Here is a 19561-nt window from a genome sequence, read left to right on the forward strand (position 1 = left end):
GCAACTTCTGACTGGGTTTTTTGAGGGTATTAAGTGCATATGATGAAGTAAAAGTGCTGGACAGAAAATTCCAGCAACTTGGGAAGACAAATTAATGTGCTATAACAAAAAATGTGCAAAGGCCTGGAGTCAGAAATCCAAATATTAAGAATGCACTCAATCATTGAAGAAAAGTCAAGCCCTGAGTTGACATATTGAAGGATTCTAATAGCAAAAATACTGAATGATCCAGGAAACATCAAAAGAATTTGAAAGGAATACATAGAGAACTGGTCAACATTCAGCCATTTCAAGAGGTAGCAGGTGATCAAGAACTGATGGTCCTGAAGGAAGAAGTCCAACCTGCACTGAAGGCATTAGTGCAAAACAAAGTTCCAGGAATTGATAGAATGACAACTGAAATATTTCAACCAGCCAATGAAGCACTGGAAGCGTGCTGTAAGATGCCACTGAGTTAGCTCTGACCCATAGCAACCCGATGCACAATAGAACGTGACACTGCCCAGTTTGCACCATTCTCACCATGCACTCATCTCTCAGTAACAAGAAGAGATTTTTTTTTTGGTCCTATTTCAAAGAAAAGTGATGCAACCTAGTGGGAAAATTATAAAACATTATCGTTAATGTCACATGCAGAGCCATTGACTGGTCTCCTAGGGCTGTCACCAGGATGGAACAGCGCACAGGAAGCACTTGGCACACTCCTGGCCCCAAGGAAGGCCACAAACACACAGTTTTGCATTCATTCGTGCAATTCTTATCAGCTGTACACCTGCTCACACATCATGCTCATACCCTCCTTGCTGTGCCTCTCATGAGAGAATTTTAGGATCTACAATCAGCCACTCCCTTGTTTTCCCCAATCTGAATCACACTGCTTCCTCTATGAGGGATGCTTTTCCCCCTGGTCCTGGTATGTCTGCAACACCTCCTCATCTTTTCAGTCTGAGTTCAGGCATTACCTTTGGCTTGGACCCCTGAGCACACCGTGATCACAATGTCACTGTCCTCCTCCTGCCTTGCCCAGTCTGTCAGTAACCCTGGTCAGGGGTCCATGAACACGGAAAAAGCTAAGCCACAAGGCTCCACAGCTTTTCAGCTCAAGCATCATTGTAACTGATCCAGCGACCCCTATTGACTTGTTCCAGAAAAGAACATAAGTCTTTCTGGCTCCTTTCTACCTACAGAAAATTTGAGAAGGCTCACACAAGAATTTGACCATATTTTAAAAGTTAATTCTCATTTCAAAGTTGTTTTTTATATTACAAAGGATAGAAATTAGACATACGATAGTGTGTTTTTAAAACTATGAAATACTTCCAACAGACAACAGAGTCGGAGGGAACAGAGTCGTGCTCCCACTTACCCACCTCAGTCCCAGTCATTAAGATTCTCTGTTCTTGTTTCTTTTTCTCCACCCTGAACTTCTGCTACATTTCCCCCTTTTCTTGTTGTAGCTGATGTTTGTTTTCAGTAGAACTTTGAGACCAATCTAGTCTAGAAAATCTTTACTTAATGCTATTTTTTGGTCAAGGTTTACACCGCAAATTAGGTTCTCATTTAACAATTCCTACACAAAGTGTTTGCTATCATTGGTTACAATTTTTTGCAGTGTGTCAACATTCTCATTCATGTTTGTTTTGTTTCCAGCAATAGAACTTTATTGTTCCTGTGCTCTTTTATCTTTAGAAGAATTATCATCAATTTGGTCCTTAGTGTAGTCGTCATAGGTGGTGCTGTTATTGTTAGGTGCCATCAAGTCAGTTGTGACCCACAGTGACCCCCATGCACAACAGAAACACTGCCCGGTCCTGCACCATCCTCACAATTGCTGTGTGAGCCTGAGGTAGGTAGTTTATTATGCCAACCTGGCCGATAAACACGTGGGAGTAATTGAAGGGTAGAGAGATAAATGGTTTGGCGAGCCTCGCCTTTTTTGCCTCTTGCTCTTTGGTCATCGGATCAGTGTGAGGCTGCCTTGCTTGTTCTGTGCCTCCATTTGCAAGCTACACTACCTGTGGGACACCTAACCCATGAACTGTTGCTGTAATTTGAGCTTCCTTCAAGACCTGCTTTGCCACACCACTGGAATTTACATCTCTTGAGCTGGGGACTGTCGGACTCTGTCATCTGGCTGACTGTTGGTGACCTGCCTTGCTGTTTGCTGCCTGTGCCCGGATAGCCCGAATTGCTCTACAGAGGACTACCCAGCGGCCCTCAAGACTTGAAGGATTGCCAGTGTCTCACAACTGTCTCAGGGGAGTGAGTTGCACTGAGCCATTTGTACTGCTTTATAATTTAATTGTTTATTTCTTATGTTAGACATCTGTATAAATATATATAAAATTATTAGCATTCTGGTTTTATTTCTCTAAAGAACCCTAACAGTCCATTGTTGCAGCCCCCGGGTCAACCCCTATCATTGAAAGTCTTCCTTTTTTGCTACCCTTCTACTTTACCAAGCATGGTAGCCTTTTCCAAGGGCTGTTCTTTTCTGAGAGCATGCTGTTCTTTACGAACAGAAATCCTGGGTAACGTTTTTCTTGATAAGCCAATATATTATTTAATCAGAAGATAGCCTTGGGGGATAGTTTTGGTCCAAAATGTATGGAGTATCTTAGGTAGACAATCTCAGGGGAGTCCTCTAGTCTCAGCCATCCGAGTACATCTGAATTTTAAAAAATCATTTTATTGGGGGCTCGTACAACGCTTATCACAATCCATACATCCATCCATTGTGTCAAGCACATTTGCACATTTGTTGCCATCATCATTCTCAAAATATCTGCTTTCCACTTGAGCCCCTGGCATTAGCTCATTTTTTCCAGTACATCTGAATTTTTAAATTCTCATTCTTTCTACATTTGTATCCCCTCTATCAGGATCTATTTATCATGACCCTGATCAGAGCAGTTGACATTGGTAGTCAAACATCATCTGGTTCTTCCTGTCTTGAGCTCTTGAAGGTTATTAGCCTTGTAGACTCGTTTCTTCTCGGAGTGTTTGGCTTCCCTTTGTCTCCCCTGCCGCAGACAAGAAGGGATCCACAGCTGAATCTTGGATGGCTACTCAAGTTTTTAAGATCCTGGAGGCATTACTCCTTAAGCTAAGATGTAAAACATGAACTTTATGAACTACAGTATGCCAATTAATCAAATTGTCCACAAGACTGTCCTAAGGCTTCAAATCCTTTAAACTCCCGTGAGGTGACAGATTATGTCTCAGAGTGTTTGTAAATGCGTTGCCTATGTGCTTTATTATGTAACAAGTATATGTATGCGTACACATGACATATGTAGATATGCATACACCTATAACATATACATGGATACATGTATATACATATGACATGCTAAACCTGTACCTAGATCAAGAGGCAGTCATTGGGAAAGAACAATAGAATAGTATATAGTTTAAAATCTTGACAGGTGTGCGTCACAATTGTATCCTTTCGTCATACTTATCCAATCTGTATGCTGAGCAAACAGTCCAAGAAGCTAGGCTGTATGAAGAAGAATTTGGTCTCAGGCTTATTGATGAGGACTTGAGACACTTGCTGATGAAGATCAAAGGTCGAAGTCTTCAGTACGGATTGAAACTCAGTGTTAAGAAAACCAAAACCCTCACAGCCGGATTGATAGACGTCAGGACACACAGAGGAAAGACTGAACTTCTCCAGGATTTCATTTCTCTTGAATCCCAAATCAATAATTGTGGAGTCAAAACATCAAATGATATCTGGGAAAATCTAGTGTAAAAGACCTCTTTAAAGTGTTAAGTAGCAAAGATAGCTTTGAGGACGAACGTGTGCCTGCCCAAGCCATGGCATTTTCAATCATTTCCTGTGCATGTGAAAGCTGGACCATGAATCGAGAAGGCTGGAGAACTGACACATGTGAATTATGGTGGCAAAGAAGTACATGGACTGTCAACTTAAACAAACCCATTTTGGAAGAAGTACAGCCAGAATGCTCCTCAGAAATGAGGATGGTGAGATTTCAGAGCTCACATATTTTGGACGTGTTATCAGGAGAGACTGGCACCTGCAAAAGGACATAATGCTTGGTAAAATAGAAGGGCAAAACAAAGGAAAGAGGAAGACGCTCAACAAGATAGGTCGACACAGTGGCTGCAAAAATGGGCTCAAATATCCTTGTAATTGTGAAGATGGCACGGAACTAGGCCGTGTTTTGTTCTGTTGTGCACAGGGTGACTGCAAGTGGGAACAGACTGGAAGGCATCTAACAGCAATGGCTAGTGATTATGAACATGTTTTCATGTATTCGTTGGTTGCTTGAATGTCCTCTTTGGTGAGGTGTTTGTTCATGTCTTTTAACCATCCCTCCACCTCCTTAACCGCTGTTTAACTCAATTCTTTCTTTCTGTTGAATTTTTGAAGTTTACTAAATATTTCAGAGACTCAGCCATTAATGGATGTGCCAACTTGAGACTACTAAGAGTGAAGGGGTGGAGTTTAGCCAGTCAGGTCACTGCTTGAGGACCTCATTTGAGGCGCTACAGAGATAAATAGCCTGCTGGAGGTGGAACACACACACTTTCTGCTTGGTGTTCCTGATGACAAGACACATGGAGCTACGCTAGAGCCCTGGAGCTGGAGGAGCCACATGCGTATACCACCACTGGATCCACAAGACTTTCCACCCACTGGCCAATGATCTTCCTGCATTTGGCCTCATTACATGTGTTGTGTGAGTCTGATGAGGGATGTATAGACTGGTATCGGTCATATGGGGTAATAACAGACTTATGGACTTGATCTGGACTGAGCTGGGATGTTTTCTCAATATCCAATTGCTTTAGTATAAAAAGCTTTCTTATATACATGATTGTCTATGAATTTCTCTAGTCAACCTTGACTAACACAGTGGATTTATCATTCCTGAAGATTCCACCACCACCACTTCTCAATCTGTAGGTTTTATTTTCACTCTTTTAATGAGCATAAGTGCTTATTCTTAAGCTTCCAGTTATCTAATTTGTCTTCTACATTTGAAGTTGTGAATTTTAATCTATCATGAGAAAACAAAAAACTAAGTCCCATAATTTTGCCCCTAGGTTTTCTTCCAGGAACTTTAAAATTGCTTGTAAAAATTTTTATTTTGTTGCTGAAAATATACATATGTGTATCTAGTCAAATTTTACATGTATGTTGATTATATTCACAGACTGTACATTTCATCTTCCTTTTCTGAGTTGTTCTTCCAACCAATAATTCGCAGCCCTCTATGGTTCTCATATCATTTTTTGATTATGTCAACTTGTGCTTGTATAAGGGTGAAGTCCAACCTGTCAATCAGGTCAATGCTTGATCCTAACACCTAGGAGATACAGCCTTTTTATAAGACATTGGGGTCCTCCCCCCCTTTCTCTGACCTTTTGCCTTTCTGTTTGCTGGGACTCTGTGTCTGCCTCCAGGGGCGGTGTCATGTGGGCCACCTGAACCTGAGAGCTGCTGGTCGCCTACTGTATTTCCACTGACTTTGGATCCACTCAACTCCACACTCACTGGCCTGTGATCCTCCTCTACCCTGCTTCATCTTTCTGTGTCAGTGATCTGCAGCTCTGTGAGTCTGTAGAGGGCTCTGGCTAGCATCAGGCTCATAGACTTGAGTTGGGATGCTTTCTTGATATTGTTACATCTTGATATAAAGTTTCTTTTTATACACATGAGTGTCAGTGGTTCTGTTTCCCTGGACTACCCAGTGAAACACAAAGGGTCACACAGGCTCAAAGCCTATTTGAGCCTCGGTTTCTAGGGAAGTCCACTATTCAGCCAGCAAATACTTTTCTAGTGGTAGATAGCATGAGGCTGAGGATGGTTTCTTACAGCAGGAGTTTATGCTCCACTTCTGGGCATCAGGGAGTCATGGTGACATAGTGGTTATGCATATGGCTTCAAACTGCAAGATCAGCAGTTCAAAAGCACCAGCTGCTCCATGGGAGACAGATGGGGCTTTCTACTCCTGTGAAGAGTTGCAGTCTCAGAAACTCACGGTAGGGGGGGTGGGGAGTGCAGGGGGGCTTGAGGAGGGGGCGGACTCCACTCTGTCTTACGTATTGCTATGAGTCAGAATCAATTTGATGACTCTAAGTTTTGTTGGGGGTTATAGTCATCCTGGATGACTCAAGACACTCCAGACAGTATGAGCATTTCTTTGTCTTTGGTTTTCTGCAGTTTGTGTATTCTTTGTTTTGGCCTATGCTTGGTGTTCTCCAAGCTCCTGGATCTGTGGTTTGGTATCTGTCATCAAATCAGTGAAGTCTCATTATTACTTCAAAAGTTTGTTCCTCTTTTGGTGTTACAATTGTGTGTATGGTACACCTTTTGATTTTAAACTGTCCTATAGTTTTGCTGGATAGTCTGGATTTTTCCACCCCACCCCACCCAACTCCACATATCTCAGTCATTTTCCCTCTTTGCATTTCAGTTTGGGTAGTTTATCAACCTATCTTCAACCTGATGTGACTCCACCGTGACCAAATAATCTGATGAACTTATCAAAACATTCCCTGTTTTGGTTATAGTGTATTATTATCAAGAATCTCCTCTATGCATTCTTAATTGTTTCTAACTCTGCTTACATTACCTAAATGGTTTTGCATCTTTTCATTTTTCCTTTTAGATCACTTAGCATATATTTTAAATTGTCTGATAATTCTAACATTTGAATCAAGCTTCATCTCATTCTGAAGGCTTGCTTTGCTTTTAGATGTTTTACTTCCTTTGGCAGGCCTTGCAGTATTTGTTGCAAGCCAGACAAGCTGAAGGAGGATGCTTCAAAAAGTTTGTGGACATTTTTCATTATCTTTTAGTTCAATTTTTTTCATGGACTTTTTGAAGTCCACTCAGTGGGAAATGAGAAGTTGGTCTTGCTTCGAATTCAGCTTTAATACTTACGTGACACAGGCTCCAAATTATCCTAGTGTCCTTGTTTGTCTCTTCCCTGTTGACATTAAAGATTCACACTTTTATCCTTTTTTTTCCTCTTTGCTAAAGTCTAGCTAGAGGTTTAGCACACTTAGTGACATATTCAAATCTCAATTAATTTTTGCTTTAAAGGGGACTATGTATATATTTAAAGGTTAATATTTTATTTCCATATTCTACTTATGTCAGGTTTTTATCTTTTTCTAGGCTAAGTTGGAAGAGAATTTTTAAGTGCTATTGATATTTTTAATTTTTAGCACAATTACTTAAGAGCTTTGAGCACCACTTTAGCTAATGCCCCCAAATTTTAATATTCTACATTTTAATTTTCATTAGTTTCACCACGTTTTCTAATATTTCTTGTGTAATTTCTTCTTTGACCCCAGGCATTATTTTGAAGGTTGTTGCTCCACTTCCAAATATTTGATGACTTTTCCAGTTATAGTGCATTTTGATTTCTAGATTAATTCTGCTCTATTGAACAAATTAAATGGGAGTCCTCAAAAAGTTGATGGCAAAATAGAATTGAAAGTAAAAACAAAACGGTAAACATAATTTCTCAACATAAGCTTCATCAAATTCAAGACATTGTTTTTAATCAAGACAAGCCATTTAATCTATATCAGGGTTGTAGGAATTTAACTATGTCAATGCAATCTTTTTTTACATTATTAATTGAAGAAAAGGGTGCCTTTGAAAAGGTGTTTTAAGAAACCACAAAGGAGCCAAAAGGAGTCCATCAGGATGGTAAGTTGGGTGTCTCACGACTTCTCATTGGAGCTCTTGGCAAACCGTCCTTGTTTGATGAGGGATGAATAGGAAGGAAGGTGCATTCTTGTGATGAAGAACTCTTTGATGACGCTTTCCCGGGCATTTTTCTTTTAGAGTTAGTTGACTCTCTTAAAATACTCTCTTGATGTTATTATTCTTTGAAAGTCAACAAGTGAGATGCCTTGAGCATCCCTCAAACTGCTAATCTGTCCATTTTTTATTTGATTTAACCACTTCCACCTCTTAATAGTCATTGACTTTGATTATGCTGTTTTCAGGATACCAATGAAACCATGGTTTATCTCGTTACTCTTCTTTCAAAAAATGCTTCAGGATCTTGATCCCACTTGCTTAAAAATTTCCATCAAGAGCTCTGCTTTTGTCTGTACCTTATCTGTATGCAAAAGTTTGGCACCTATTGAGCAGTAAGTCTGCTCAACTTTAGTTTTTCAGGCAGAACCATGTAAAATGAAACCATCGAGATGTCTATGGTTTTTGTTGTTAATCATCTCTCCTCTTCAATTAGGACATGAATGTTTCTTTACAAATTCACATGATGGTCTGCCTCTATGAGTTTCATCCTCAACACTGTCTGGTTCCTTCTTAAAATGAGAGAATATATTGGAGTAAAAATACCATTTAAAAAAATCTTCAATTAGGGTTTTGTTTACTTGTTGATATTGGTAGGTGTCGAGGAGTCTGTTCTGACCCATAGCAGCCCCATGCACAACAAAACACTCCTGGTCCTGCATCCTCACAAGTGTTTCTATGCTTGAGCCCATTGTTGTAGCCAGAGTCAATGCATCTGGATGAGGGCCTTCCTCTCTTGCTGCCCCTACACTTTACCAAGATGATGTCCTTTCCTAGGAACTGGTCTCTCCTGACAGTGCAAGTTCCCAAATGCTTGAGACAAAGTCTTACCATCTTTGCCATACTTCTTCCAAGACAGATTTTTTTGGTCCTTTTAGTAGTCCATGATAGTCAGTAATTTCCTCCACCACAATTCAAATGCATTGATTCTGATTCTTCTCTGTTTTCCTTATTCAATGTCATTCACATGCACGAGGCTATTCAAAATACCATAGCTTGGGTCAGGCACACCTTAGTCCTCAAAGCAACACCTTGATTTTCAATACTCTTAAGAGGTCTTATGAAAACGGTTTGCCTAATGTAACGCATCTTTTGATCTCTTGACTGCTGCTTCCATGAGCATTTATTGTGGATCCATGCATGACAAAATCTTTTGATAACTTCAACTTTTTCTCCATTTATCATTGTACCTATTGGTCCAGCTGTGAGGATTTGGGTCTTCTTTACACTGAGTTCTAATTCCTACTGAGGGCTGCAATCCTTGATCTTCATCAGCAAGTGCTTCAAGCCCTCCTCGCTTTCGGCAAGCAAGGCTGTATCATGTGCACAATGCAGGTAAAGAAGCCTTCCTCCAATCATGATGTCACATTCTTCTTCATATGATTCTGCTCCTCTGATTACTTGTTCAGCATAGAGATTGAATAAGTCTGGTGAGAGGATACAACCATGCTGCACATGCAATATCCCCTGGTTTTGTTCAAACAACTGCTTATTGATCCATGCACAAGTTCCATAGGAGCACAATGAGGTGTCCTGGAAGTCCCCTTCTTCTCAAGCCTATTCATAGTTTGTTATGATCCACTTGGTTGAATGTCTTTGTGTAGTCAGTAAGACACAAGGAAACATCTTCCTGGTATTTGTAAGTCACCTTCACAAAGTACCTTTTGAGATACTGAGAATCTCGAGGCAATGATCTCCATTGTTATTGTTAGGTGTCATCTAGTAGGTTCTGAATCATAGTGACCATAGTAACAAACCACCACCCAGCCCCGCAGCATCCTCACAATTGTCTCTAGATTTGAGTCCACTCTTGCAGCCACTGTGCCAATCCATCTAGTTGAGGGCCTTCCTCTTTTTAACTGCCCCTCTCTACTCTAGGAAGCATAATGTCCTTCACCAGGGATTGGTTTCTCTGAACAAGGGCCAAAGTATGTGAGACAAAGTTTCACCATCCTTGCCTTTAAAGAGCACTCTGGCAGTACTTCTTCCAAGACAAGACTTGTTTGTTAGCCTTCTGGTAGTCCATGATGCTTTCAATATTCTTCACCTGCACAATTCAAACACATCTACTCTTACTCCATTACTCAGGTCAATAAACCCAGGTTTTCATAATGACCTGGTTTCCCTATTAATTTTGGTGTCCGCTTTGAGATACCTAGATGTCCCTCATAGTCACACAGCCAAGGATCACTTACTCAGAGGACATTCAATTGAAGCCCTCTGAGCTTCCATTTAGGGTTTCCCTATGAGCAACTTTAAAGTAAGTTCAGTTCTATGTCTGAGCTCCGGACCCTTATTTGTTGAACTCCAAGTCTACCTAAACTTTGTCTGTCCTAAGAATAAAGATGCCCCCACCCAAGACATTTCGATGGTCTTATGCATGAACTTGAATTTTCTTTGATAAATGTACTAGTTATCCATTGTTGTGCAATAAGTTACTCTAAAACATAGTAGCTTAAAACAACGAATACGTATTATCTTACAATCTCTGACGATCAGGAATCGGAGTGGGATGAGTGGTTCTGGCGGGCTTCCTGTCTCTAGAGGTTGCTGTCAAGCTGCTGGCTGATGATATGCTCTCACTCAAGGTTTGCATGAAGGAAGGACCCACCTCAAAGTTCACGGATTTATTGGCAGAACTCAGTTTCTTGCTGACTACTGGCAAGGGCTTCAGTCCCTGACCACATGGGCCTCTCCATAGGCTGCCGAGGTCTCCTCACAGCATGGAAGTTGCTTCCTCCCACCAAAAGAGATCCGAGTGAGCAACTGTAGGAGAGGTGCCAAACTTAAGCTAAAGACCCTTATCTTGATAGTGACAAGTCACTGATTCTGCTGTATGCTACTGGTAAAACCAACCAGCTTTGATATGGCATGGAGCGACAATCAGCAATTGGGGAAGCAAATGAGAGGTGAGCTTACAGGTTGTCTACTATAATAAAAGACGGCCAAAGCACTGATTTGCCAACAATCCTGTCTACCTGTTGGTTACTGCTGTCTGTAAGAGCTTTTTAATAAGATCCCTCCCTGTTAAGCTTCAGGAAGCCAAAGTTTGTTGGAAAATGGAATAAAAAGACAATGGAGCTTTTCCACAAACTTCTTAAAAGCCTCGTGGACTCAATCACTGGGAATGTAACAGACCTTCTACAACTCTTGCAAATCTGGTCAGAAGGCAGTGCTGTCCATGTTTACTAAGCATGCAGAAGAGTTCAGCAATCCACGTGGTCACACTTTCCCAAAGCTATCATTTTTTAAAGTCTAGTTCCGTTACTTGTGAACTTTACACCATATCTATTTTAAGACCTTTGAGTTTTTAGTGTTTGTCCCACAGCTGAAATGTCTTTCCCTCACCCCTTAAGCCCAGGGTTTTGAACATCTGAAATTGGAAAGAGCCAATACATTATGACTTCAGATATGGCCAACTTCATAAACATTCTATGTGTACTTGAAATAAATGTTTTCATGTTCAGCACATAAAGCTCATTAAATGAAGCTGGTTAATTATGCTCTTCAAATCTTTTATCTTTACTGATTTTTTTTCTTTTTTGGTCTATTTGATCTGATCTCTGTAGTAAAAATCTCCAGTATAATAAAGGTTCATTTTTCTGCATAAATTTGTATGCATCTGATAATACTAGGTGTATGTAAGTTTTATCTTCCAGGTAAAGTGAATCTCTAACTTTTATAATGAACCTAAAGTTACCTCAGGCAAGGAGCAATGAGGTAGGGGGAGAAAGAAGTGGAGAAGGGGATTGGGAGGAGCCAATTACAGAGCTGAAATGTCACAGATGGCTCTGTATGTAAGCCTTATCCCACTCCTTGCAAAGGGAAGATAATTACCGTATATACTCAAGTATAAGCCGATCCGAATATCAGCTGAGGCACCTAATTTTACCACACAAAAAAACTGCATTAAAAATGGCTGAAAACTCAGCTTATACACGAGTATATACAGTAGTCTTTTGAATGGTCTTAGATTAACAAAATAAACAAACCAAAAAAGTCCTGGTAGCCATTGAGCTAATTACTACTCACAGCAATACTCAGACAGACCTGCCACATAGCTTCCAGGGCTGTGATCTTTACACAAGTGGACTGCGGCAACTTTCTCCCACAGAGCAGCTGATGAATTTGCACCGCCAATCTTCAGTTAGCCCAGTCCTTAGACACTGCACCACTAGGGGTCTTGTAACCTGGATACACCCCAAACCCAACAAGCTTCCATCAAGGCGATTCCAACTCATTGTAACCTCAACCTGGTGGTTAGCTGCCTACCCACCACACTAGCCCAGGCTAGTGCTGACACCTTCTTTTCTACCAGGCCACAGGGAAGAGAGGTGTGTTCTCTCGCTGTCCCTTTCTGTGAGGAAGGGCTTGTTTCAGTGACCCTTCCAATGTGGGCACATCCCACTGGAGTCCCAGCTGGACATGGAGGCTTCCTATGAGAAACACCACCATGGGAAAACCGGGCTGGGACCTTTTCCTTCCATGCTCAGTGAAAAGCAGATGCCCAAGGCTTCCAAGGTCTTTGTTTCATTTTACTTTGAAGTTCTGGGAAACTTTGGTTGTGTGTGTGGGATACTCAGCAATACACAAAGGGTTTTTAAAAAAATATTTTAATGTAATCACTTGAGAGTTTTGTTCAGACGTTCTCTATATTGTTTAACTGTTTAGTTACCATCCACCCCTTAAAACTAAGCTCAAATACAGCTGCCTCTCCTACACTACTCAATGACCACATTCTGTTTTATACATAAGGGAAATTAACAGCATCTTTATGATTTCCATTATACTCTTGTTACCAGGTAACAACAATTACTACACACCATGCTTTTTTTTTGCGGGGAGGGGGGGCCGGCGGGGCGGGGGGCGGGCTTTACACTTGTTAATTTTCTGTTGTCCAAAAGAAAGCAACTCAATAAATGATCTTTGCTTTTGTCCTCTTTGGATCCCCATTCTTGTTCCCCCTCCTGTCCCAAGGAGAGCAGCAAAGTAATGGTGTATAGGCAGCACAATAATTCTTGTAGATAACGTGGCCTACTAATTTTTCCTTGGTTTAAAATTTTCCTTCAAATTTATGCCTAGAAATTCTGACCAGCAAGCCCTCCAACCCTCTCTCACTGGGATAGATGACTAGAGCATCACTTATTAAAACAAGGGGGCTCAAAAAGACAAGAGGTTTTCCAAAGGAGTCTTGGATAGATCCATTTCTCTAATTCAAGATATCATGCAATATCACCAATACAGTTATTGAACTTGGCAGTTAAGCAGACTGACTTGAGTAATTTATTAAATTTGAATAATTTTAAAGTTTTAAAATGAGATATATAATATTAAAACCCCTTTTTAAATGCTAGTCATATGATCAACATTAAAAAATATTCAAGCATTTTCCCCCTCACGTGAGACATTTGCTCAGTCTAGAAACATTAACAGGAAGAGTGACTTCAAGGTTATCTTCCTCAGGAAGGTGTAGGTGGAGAAAGCGGGAGTCAGGCTTGGATAACGGAGAAAAATGCGGACTAAAATCTATACAAAATGTGACTTTTTATGAATGCCACTTACAGTCTTCTATAGTCAGCTAGTCCAGTGTATTTCCATAGATGACACCCATACTCATCAGGGATCATAAGTGAATTCTAGCCCCACCCATCAGAAGATGAAACTTTAGTCAGTTTTATAACAGATAAAATATGTTCACAGAGAAAACAAAGCAAGATAAAAACCCCACCAACCAGAAAAGTTAGCTTCAATGAATTGTGCCAGAAAAACAATGAAGCTCAACTCTTACATTTGAAAACACCAACAACAACAACAACAACAACAACAACAGTATTTTGACTTCTGGGAGAGTCAGTCTTAGCCCCCCTCACCAAGAGGTTCCAAGCCAAGACATCAAGAAAGCAGAGAAGCTGCTTCTCCAAGCCAGTCAAGTGCACTGAGGAAGATATCCTGCTGCTTGCCTGTGCTCCTCATCCGTCCACGTTCTCAGACCTGCCTCACCACAGTAGGGGCTGGGATCCGAGACAGCTTTCCCTGAGAGCGGTTGTAAGTCTCTCAAGGACGCGACTGTGACAAGGAAACAAAATAACAAGGCAGCAGGATCTAACCTCAGCAGCCTTTCTGAGAGATGTCTAGTCCCGAGGACTTTGAGATCTCCAAACTGGTGAATACCTGTTCAAAAGGGGAAAAATAAACAAATGTGTTTACACATTGCTTAAAAAGAAACATTCATAATATCATATTAGCCGAAGGAAAAAAATACGTGTTTCCAAAGGAAGCAATTACTAATATAAATACTAGTGATGTACTTTATAATAGCCTTTTTTAGACTACACCAAATATTACCAAGAACAACAAAAATTCCTGCTTCCGTACCTCTCCGCAGGTGGGGTGAATTCCGATGGTGCTGTCAAGCAGCTGCTTTGTAAGACCACATTTCATTGCAGCTGCAAATCCCTGGGTAATTTCTCCAGCATTTGGTCCAAAGATATGAAAGCCTATCACCCGATCCTTTAATCCAGGCACAAAACAAAAAGAAGCCACATAGATCAATAGTTTGCATAAGAATCTATTCACTTGAAGTTCACAGTTAAAATTTACAGCATCTACTATAGAAAAAGAAGTCCAGTGCCGAACTTATCAGAGAACATTACCATGGGCCACTGTAAGACTCTGTTCAAGAAGCCAGTAAATGCACATCCAGAGTGAATTTGCACTCAAATTTGCAAAATCCAGCAATTTATGGATGGTTGGAAGGAGTTCATTAGTAGGATGTGCATTCCTAAATTATGCAGAAGTAGCAAATAACAACATAAGGAATCTGAATTTAAGTCCTCCACTGGGATAATTCTAAAAGAGCAGCTCTTATTGGAAATGCCACTATTGGTGAGGGAAGCCAGTGGCCTGGTTTCTAACAGGAGTGGTCTACCCTGGGTGGCCCAGAGAGGGTAGCTCCATGTGCCATCACTTCCCATGACAAGATCTCATTCTAGGCCGTCCATTCAAGTGCTTTGTCTTCAGATTGCGCTCTTTCTTGTGACTGTCAGTCAATGTGTGCAACAGAAGACAAAGAACAGAAAGGGGCAATGCAAGTTACAGGCATCTTAGACTCTTCACGGACTGATATTCTGGAAGAATAGAGGGTCAAAGCACCCCACTTCCTGGCCCTCCAAGGCAGTGGTTCTCAGGAAATGCAAAAGGTCACAAGGATGGGGTGTGGGCAAGTGAAAACAGCAATTACAGACCCCACTAATTGAATTGGAATGGAGGTAGTTTTAAACAGACCATTCCTGTGACTGGCCTGGCTATTAACATTTGAATAACACTGTAAAATTCAAAGATGCTTTAAGCTATCTGATGGGGATCCTGAAAAAGGATAGGAACAGCTGCAGCTCAGTGAGGAAACAGCTCTCCTCCCTATCACTTTCTTTCCTTAAAAAAAACAAACAACAAAAACCAACAAACACAGTTAAGCTATTGCAATCATTCCAATTCTCAGATCCACTGTTTCAAAGAACTACTATACTTAAAATCAGCAGAATAGAAGGCCTTTGTAAAATAAAAGTAAGTTATTTTAAGGTGGCATTTTTGAAGCAATAACCAAATAAAAAATATACTTGAAAAGTCCTATGTAAAAATAAAAGTAGCCAATATTTTTATCCATGCAGATTACTAAATGCTACATTATACTGAATAAGAAGCAATGAGATGATACAAACACAACAGAGACAAATAACTTCTACTCTACATAGTAATAGTGACATTTATGCAAGGAATTCCTTCTCTTTTTCACTTCTCAGTGAGATCACACACGGTAGCATGTTCAGCGCTTGAGAAAATGATTCAATTACTCTACCATTATTTCTGTGGAGATTATCTGCCGTATAGACTGTCCACAATGGGTTAATTAATCTCACGGTCCAGCTCACTATCTTCACTACTCAGGCAACAGCAACAACAAAAAAGCACATGCCAATTAGCTATCAGATATGACCTTCATCTTCTGTCATACTGAGAAGATGAATAAAGACCCCACCTGAGAATTAAATCAGATGATTTATTTTGAAACTTCATATAAATGTCCATTGCTGATGTTTAGTTATCTCTTTTTAATGTTTTATCTCCCCAGATATATACTCTTAAATGGGGAGAAACCAAGTTTTCATACTCTTTCATTATATATATTTTTTAAATCACAAGTTACAGTTCTGTTAGGTAGTTAGAACAGGGACCAAGGTGTCCATGGGACATGCTCAGAGATGCGCCCCAGACAGGAAGGAGTGTTACACCTAGGTGGGCGGTACACCTGGACGGGCCCCATCTAGGCCAGGTGGGCCTGATTCAGCCAATGGGATTGACCAGTACCGTGGACCATGCTCCCCAGCACGGGCCCTGCCCTGAAAAGCCAGATATTTTCTGTGGCGCACAGTCTCTCCTAGCGGCTCCTATACGCTTCATGGAGGCCGGGCTGCGGTCCGCACAGCTGTGCCTCCATCTCTCGCTCTGGCTTATGTTTAGTTTATTGCATCTATCCTTGATTTTCAAAACCCATGTGGATCACAAACTACGATGAGAGCAATAATGAACTAATTTGCATTTTCTTTCAAGATGGAATTGCTCATGTTCGTTATTCACCATCTTGCAAGGCAGTTCTGTGTCTTACAAGGCAGTTCTTTATTGCTCTCATCAAACTAGGCTTCAAAGTGAAATCTTTCTTGTGTGAAGCCAAGGACCGAGGTATTTCTCATTGGAGAAACGTTAACAGTTCCAATTATAAGTTGGCTACAATTGTGTTGTTCACCTCAGTTATAAAGAAGGCAAAAACTATTATAACAGATTATCCAACCGATTGCTTCTTCTCTAATGAAAAACTTAACTGGGAGTTAGTAACTAACAAGTTTTTGCTTTGTGTAAGCCTAGCTTTCTAGAGGTATTTTGACATCACCTTCAATTTTAAAAATGCACACAAACATATACCTAAACTGATGACCACAATTTTCAGATCATCAAATTCTAAATTGCCAACTCAGATATATTTGAAAAGAGAATAATTTCAATAATATATTTTGACTGAGAATTATTAAAATTCAATTAAAATCCACTTGTTCAACCTCATTGAATTTGATGGAGCTTCAAAAAGGTTGTGGACAAATTCCATTATCTTTCCATTTCCCTTTTCCACAAACTTTCTGAAGGCCCCTTATACATTATTAACTGGATAACAATCCAAACAATGTCTGCCTTGTTCTCAAAGCTATCTTTAAAGAAATGATAAAAGTACAAATACGAGAGCAAGAGTCACATTTTAAAATCACAGCATTTCAGCTTCCTACCACATCACGTACATTGTCAAGTCGATTGCAAATGATCTTTGCATAACAAGTGTTGTTGTCTCTGTCAGCGACCGTCCACTCGAGAGGCCAGAACAAAGTATGATAGACCTGGAAGACACGGAGAAAGGGGAAAGGCCAAGGTTAATGCAGATTCAAGCCACTCCTTGAAATACCGTTTAATTATATGAAGACAATATTCTCTAGAACAGTTTTTGGAAATTTAAAATTTTATGATTATAAATGTATCTGGTAGGGAAGGGTGTCTGGGCAGCCATGCAAGTATGTTTACCTTTGTCTGCGCTGCTGGCTACCAGCTCAAAGAAGCTATCATAGTAACTAAACCCAATGCTCACGCATCTGTATGAAACTGAAGACGCCCTCAGTCGTTTGAACCTGCTAGCCGCTCCTCAGAGAATGGCAGGCTTTCTACTCCTGTAGAGCCGGGGACACTCCCAGGCTGTCCTTACCCTATTCTACAAGGTCTCTCTGAGTCAGCATGGACTCGCTGGCAGTGCGTTTGTTTTGTATGTCTGCTTGGCTGGTGGTGTAGTGGTTGGCAGCCCGAGGGCCCACCAATGGATGAGTGTGACATGGGACATACAAGGGGGCTTCAAAAAGTCCCTGGAGAACAAAATAAGTAATGAAATTTTTCTATGAATGTTTTAAAATTCCATCATACATGCAAACAATGCTATGAAGAAACACGAGTGTAAAATCATCTCAAAACATGAATCAACCTGGATAACACTGTGCTTACTGAAATAAATACATCACAAATACCGCTTCTTCCAGTGTCCTGTGGCTCCAAACATTCCTACTAACCCCTATTTCTACCTTCTACTTCACATAGCCTTCTCCTTTTGTGTCTTATTGAGGGGACTTCCCAATGGACTTTGGGCCCACTGGAGCATCCCAAAATGACCTTATCTTGAAACCTATCACTTAATTACATTTTCAAAAACCAAGTTTCCAAATAAAGTAATACTCACAAGTTCTAGGGACTAGGATGCACAGACCTTTTTGTAGAAAAAATGTGAAACACTACAGTTGGCTATAATAAAGAGACAGGTAATAGCAACACAGATGGGGCTATGGAGAAAAGAAAACCCTCACATAATGTCTGTGGGATTATAAAACGGTGCCACTGCTTTGGAAAAGAGTCTAGCAGTTCCTAAAAAATTTAAGCATAGGTTTACCCTTATGACCTAGCATATCTACTCCTGAAGAAATGATAATGTAAGCCCACATATAAAAGTTCACAGCAGCATGATTCAAATTAGCTAAAAAAAAAAAAGAGTGGTAACAATCCAAATGCCAATTAAGTGATGAAAGGGCAAATAATATGTAGCAATCTTCATATGATGAAGCATTACTCAGAAATAAAAATAAATGATGTATTGATTCATGCTACAACATGAAAACATGCTCCATGAAACCAATCAGAAGACACACTGAAATCCACTCGTGCATAACAGAGGCATCTACAGAAACAGGAAGTAGCTGAACAAGGGTACAGAGGTACGGAAGTGAGGGGAAATTGAGATCGATTACTAGTAGACATAGAACTTCTCTTTTGTGAATTATAACTCAATAAGGCTATTATTTTAAAAACTGAGCTTTTCACTACTGAACCACACAGTAAATTACGATTACTCTCCTGAACAACTGTTTACTTTCTTTGGGACTGAAGGGTTATCTTATTTTGTCATGAGCTTAATTTTCCATAGATTAACCCCAATTTAATCCCCAAGTCTTTACTAATTATCTAAATCTTCTCTTAAGATATTTAAATATATCAAGTATCTTTTCAATTCCAAATTCATTAGGAAAATCTTCAAGGATCCTTAGCCCAGTTCCATTCAAAACAAACTGCCTGTTAAGACAGGCTCAAGGCCTCAATCTCAGATCCTCTTCAGCGTCCTGAAAACGTGCTGGACCTCTCTCTGGGCCTGTCTGTTTCCTCTAATGACCCCTATCTGTTTTGGTGGAGTCTTTGAGATGGCTTCCTAAAACAGGGTGCAGCAAAGTATTTTATCAAACTTTGAATTGATGAACATGTTCCCAGTCTCCTTTAGACGTAGGTGGTTCAGTAGAACAGAGACGTTTCCATCAGAAACCTGAAGGTGCTGCTCTAGGATTTATCAACATTTAGAGTTGCTATAGGAACATCAGTCATCTAACTATTGATCCTTTGCCCACAGCTCTAAGTGAATTAATCAATTTATAAAAATTTGTAAGATTTTCTATATGCCTTCATGTGTTCTAAAATGTCAAAATCCTATGTCTTAGAATGGACTTAGTATATTGTCATTCACTGAAAAAAATAGCACCCTTCCATGTTGTTGTGGTTAGGTGCCACCGAGTCAGTTTCAACCCATCCTGACCGGTGCACACCAGTACGAGACAATGTACACTCCTG

At 40.3% G+C, this 19561-nt stretch overlaps 1 protein-coding gene across 1 annotated transcript in view; it reads right to left on the reverse strand.

The window, feature by feature from the left end:
- Positions 1–12441: 12441 nt before the first annotated feature.
- The window catches only part of TXNRD3 (thioredoxin reductase 3), a 41738-nt gene continuing 34618 nt past the window's right edge, over positions 12442–19561 (reverse strand). The window contains exons 14-16 of the mRNA XM_075550253.1: positions 17155–17250; positions 14186–14320; positions 12442–13981 (exon numbers count right to left, since the gene is read on the reverse strand). Of these exons, the coding sequence (XP_075406368.1) occupies positions 13919–13981; positions 14186–14320; positions 17155–17250 (294 nt within the window). The 3' untranslated portion in view covers positions 12442–13918. The remainder of the gene's footprint in view (positions 13982–14185; positions 14321–17154; positions 17251–19561) is intronic.

Source organism: Tenrec ecaudatus, chromosome 5 (assembly GCF_050624435.1).
Source record: "Tenrec ecaudatus isolate mTenEca1 chromosome 5, mTenEca1.hap1, whole genome shotgun sequence".
Classification (NCBI taxonomy): Eukaryota; Metazoa; Chordata; class Mammalia; order Afrosoricida; family Tenrecidae; genus Tenrec; species Tenrec ecaudatus.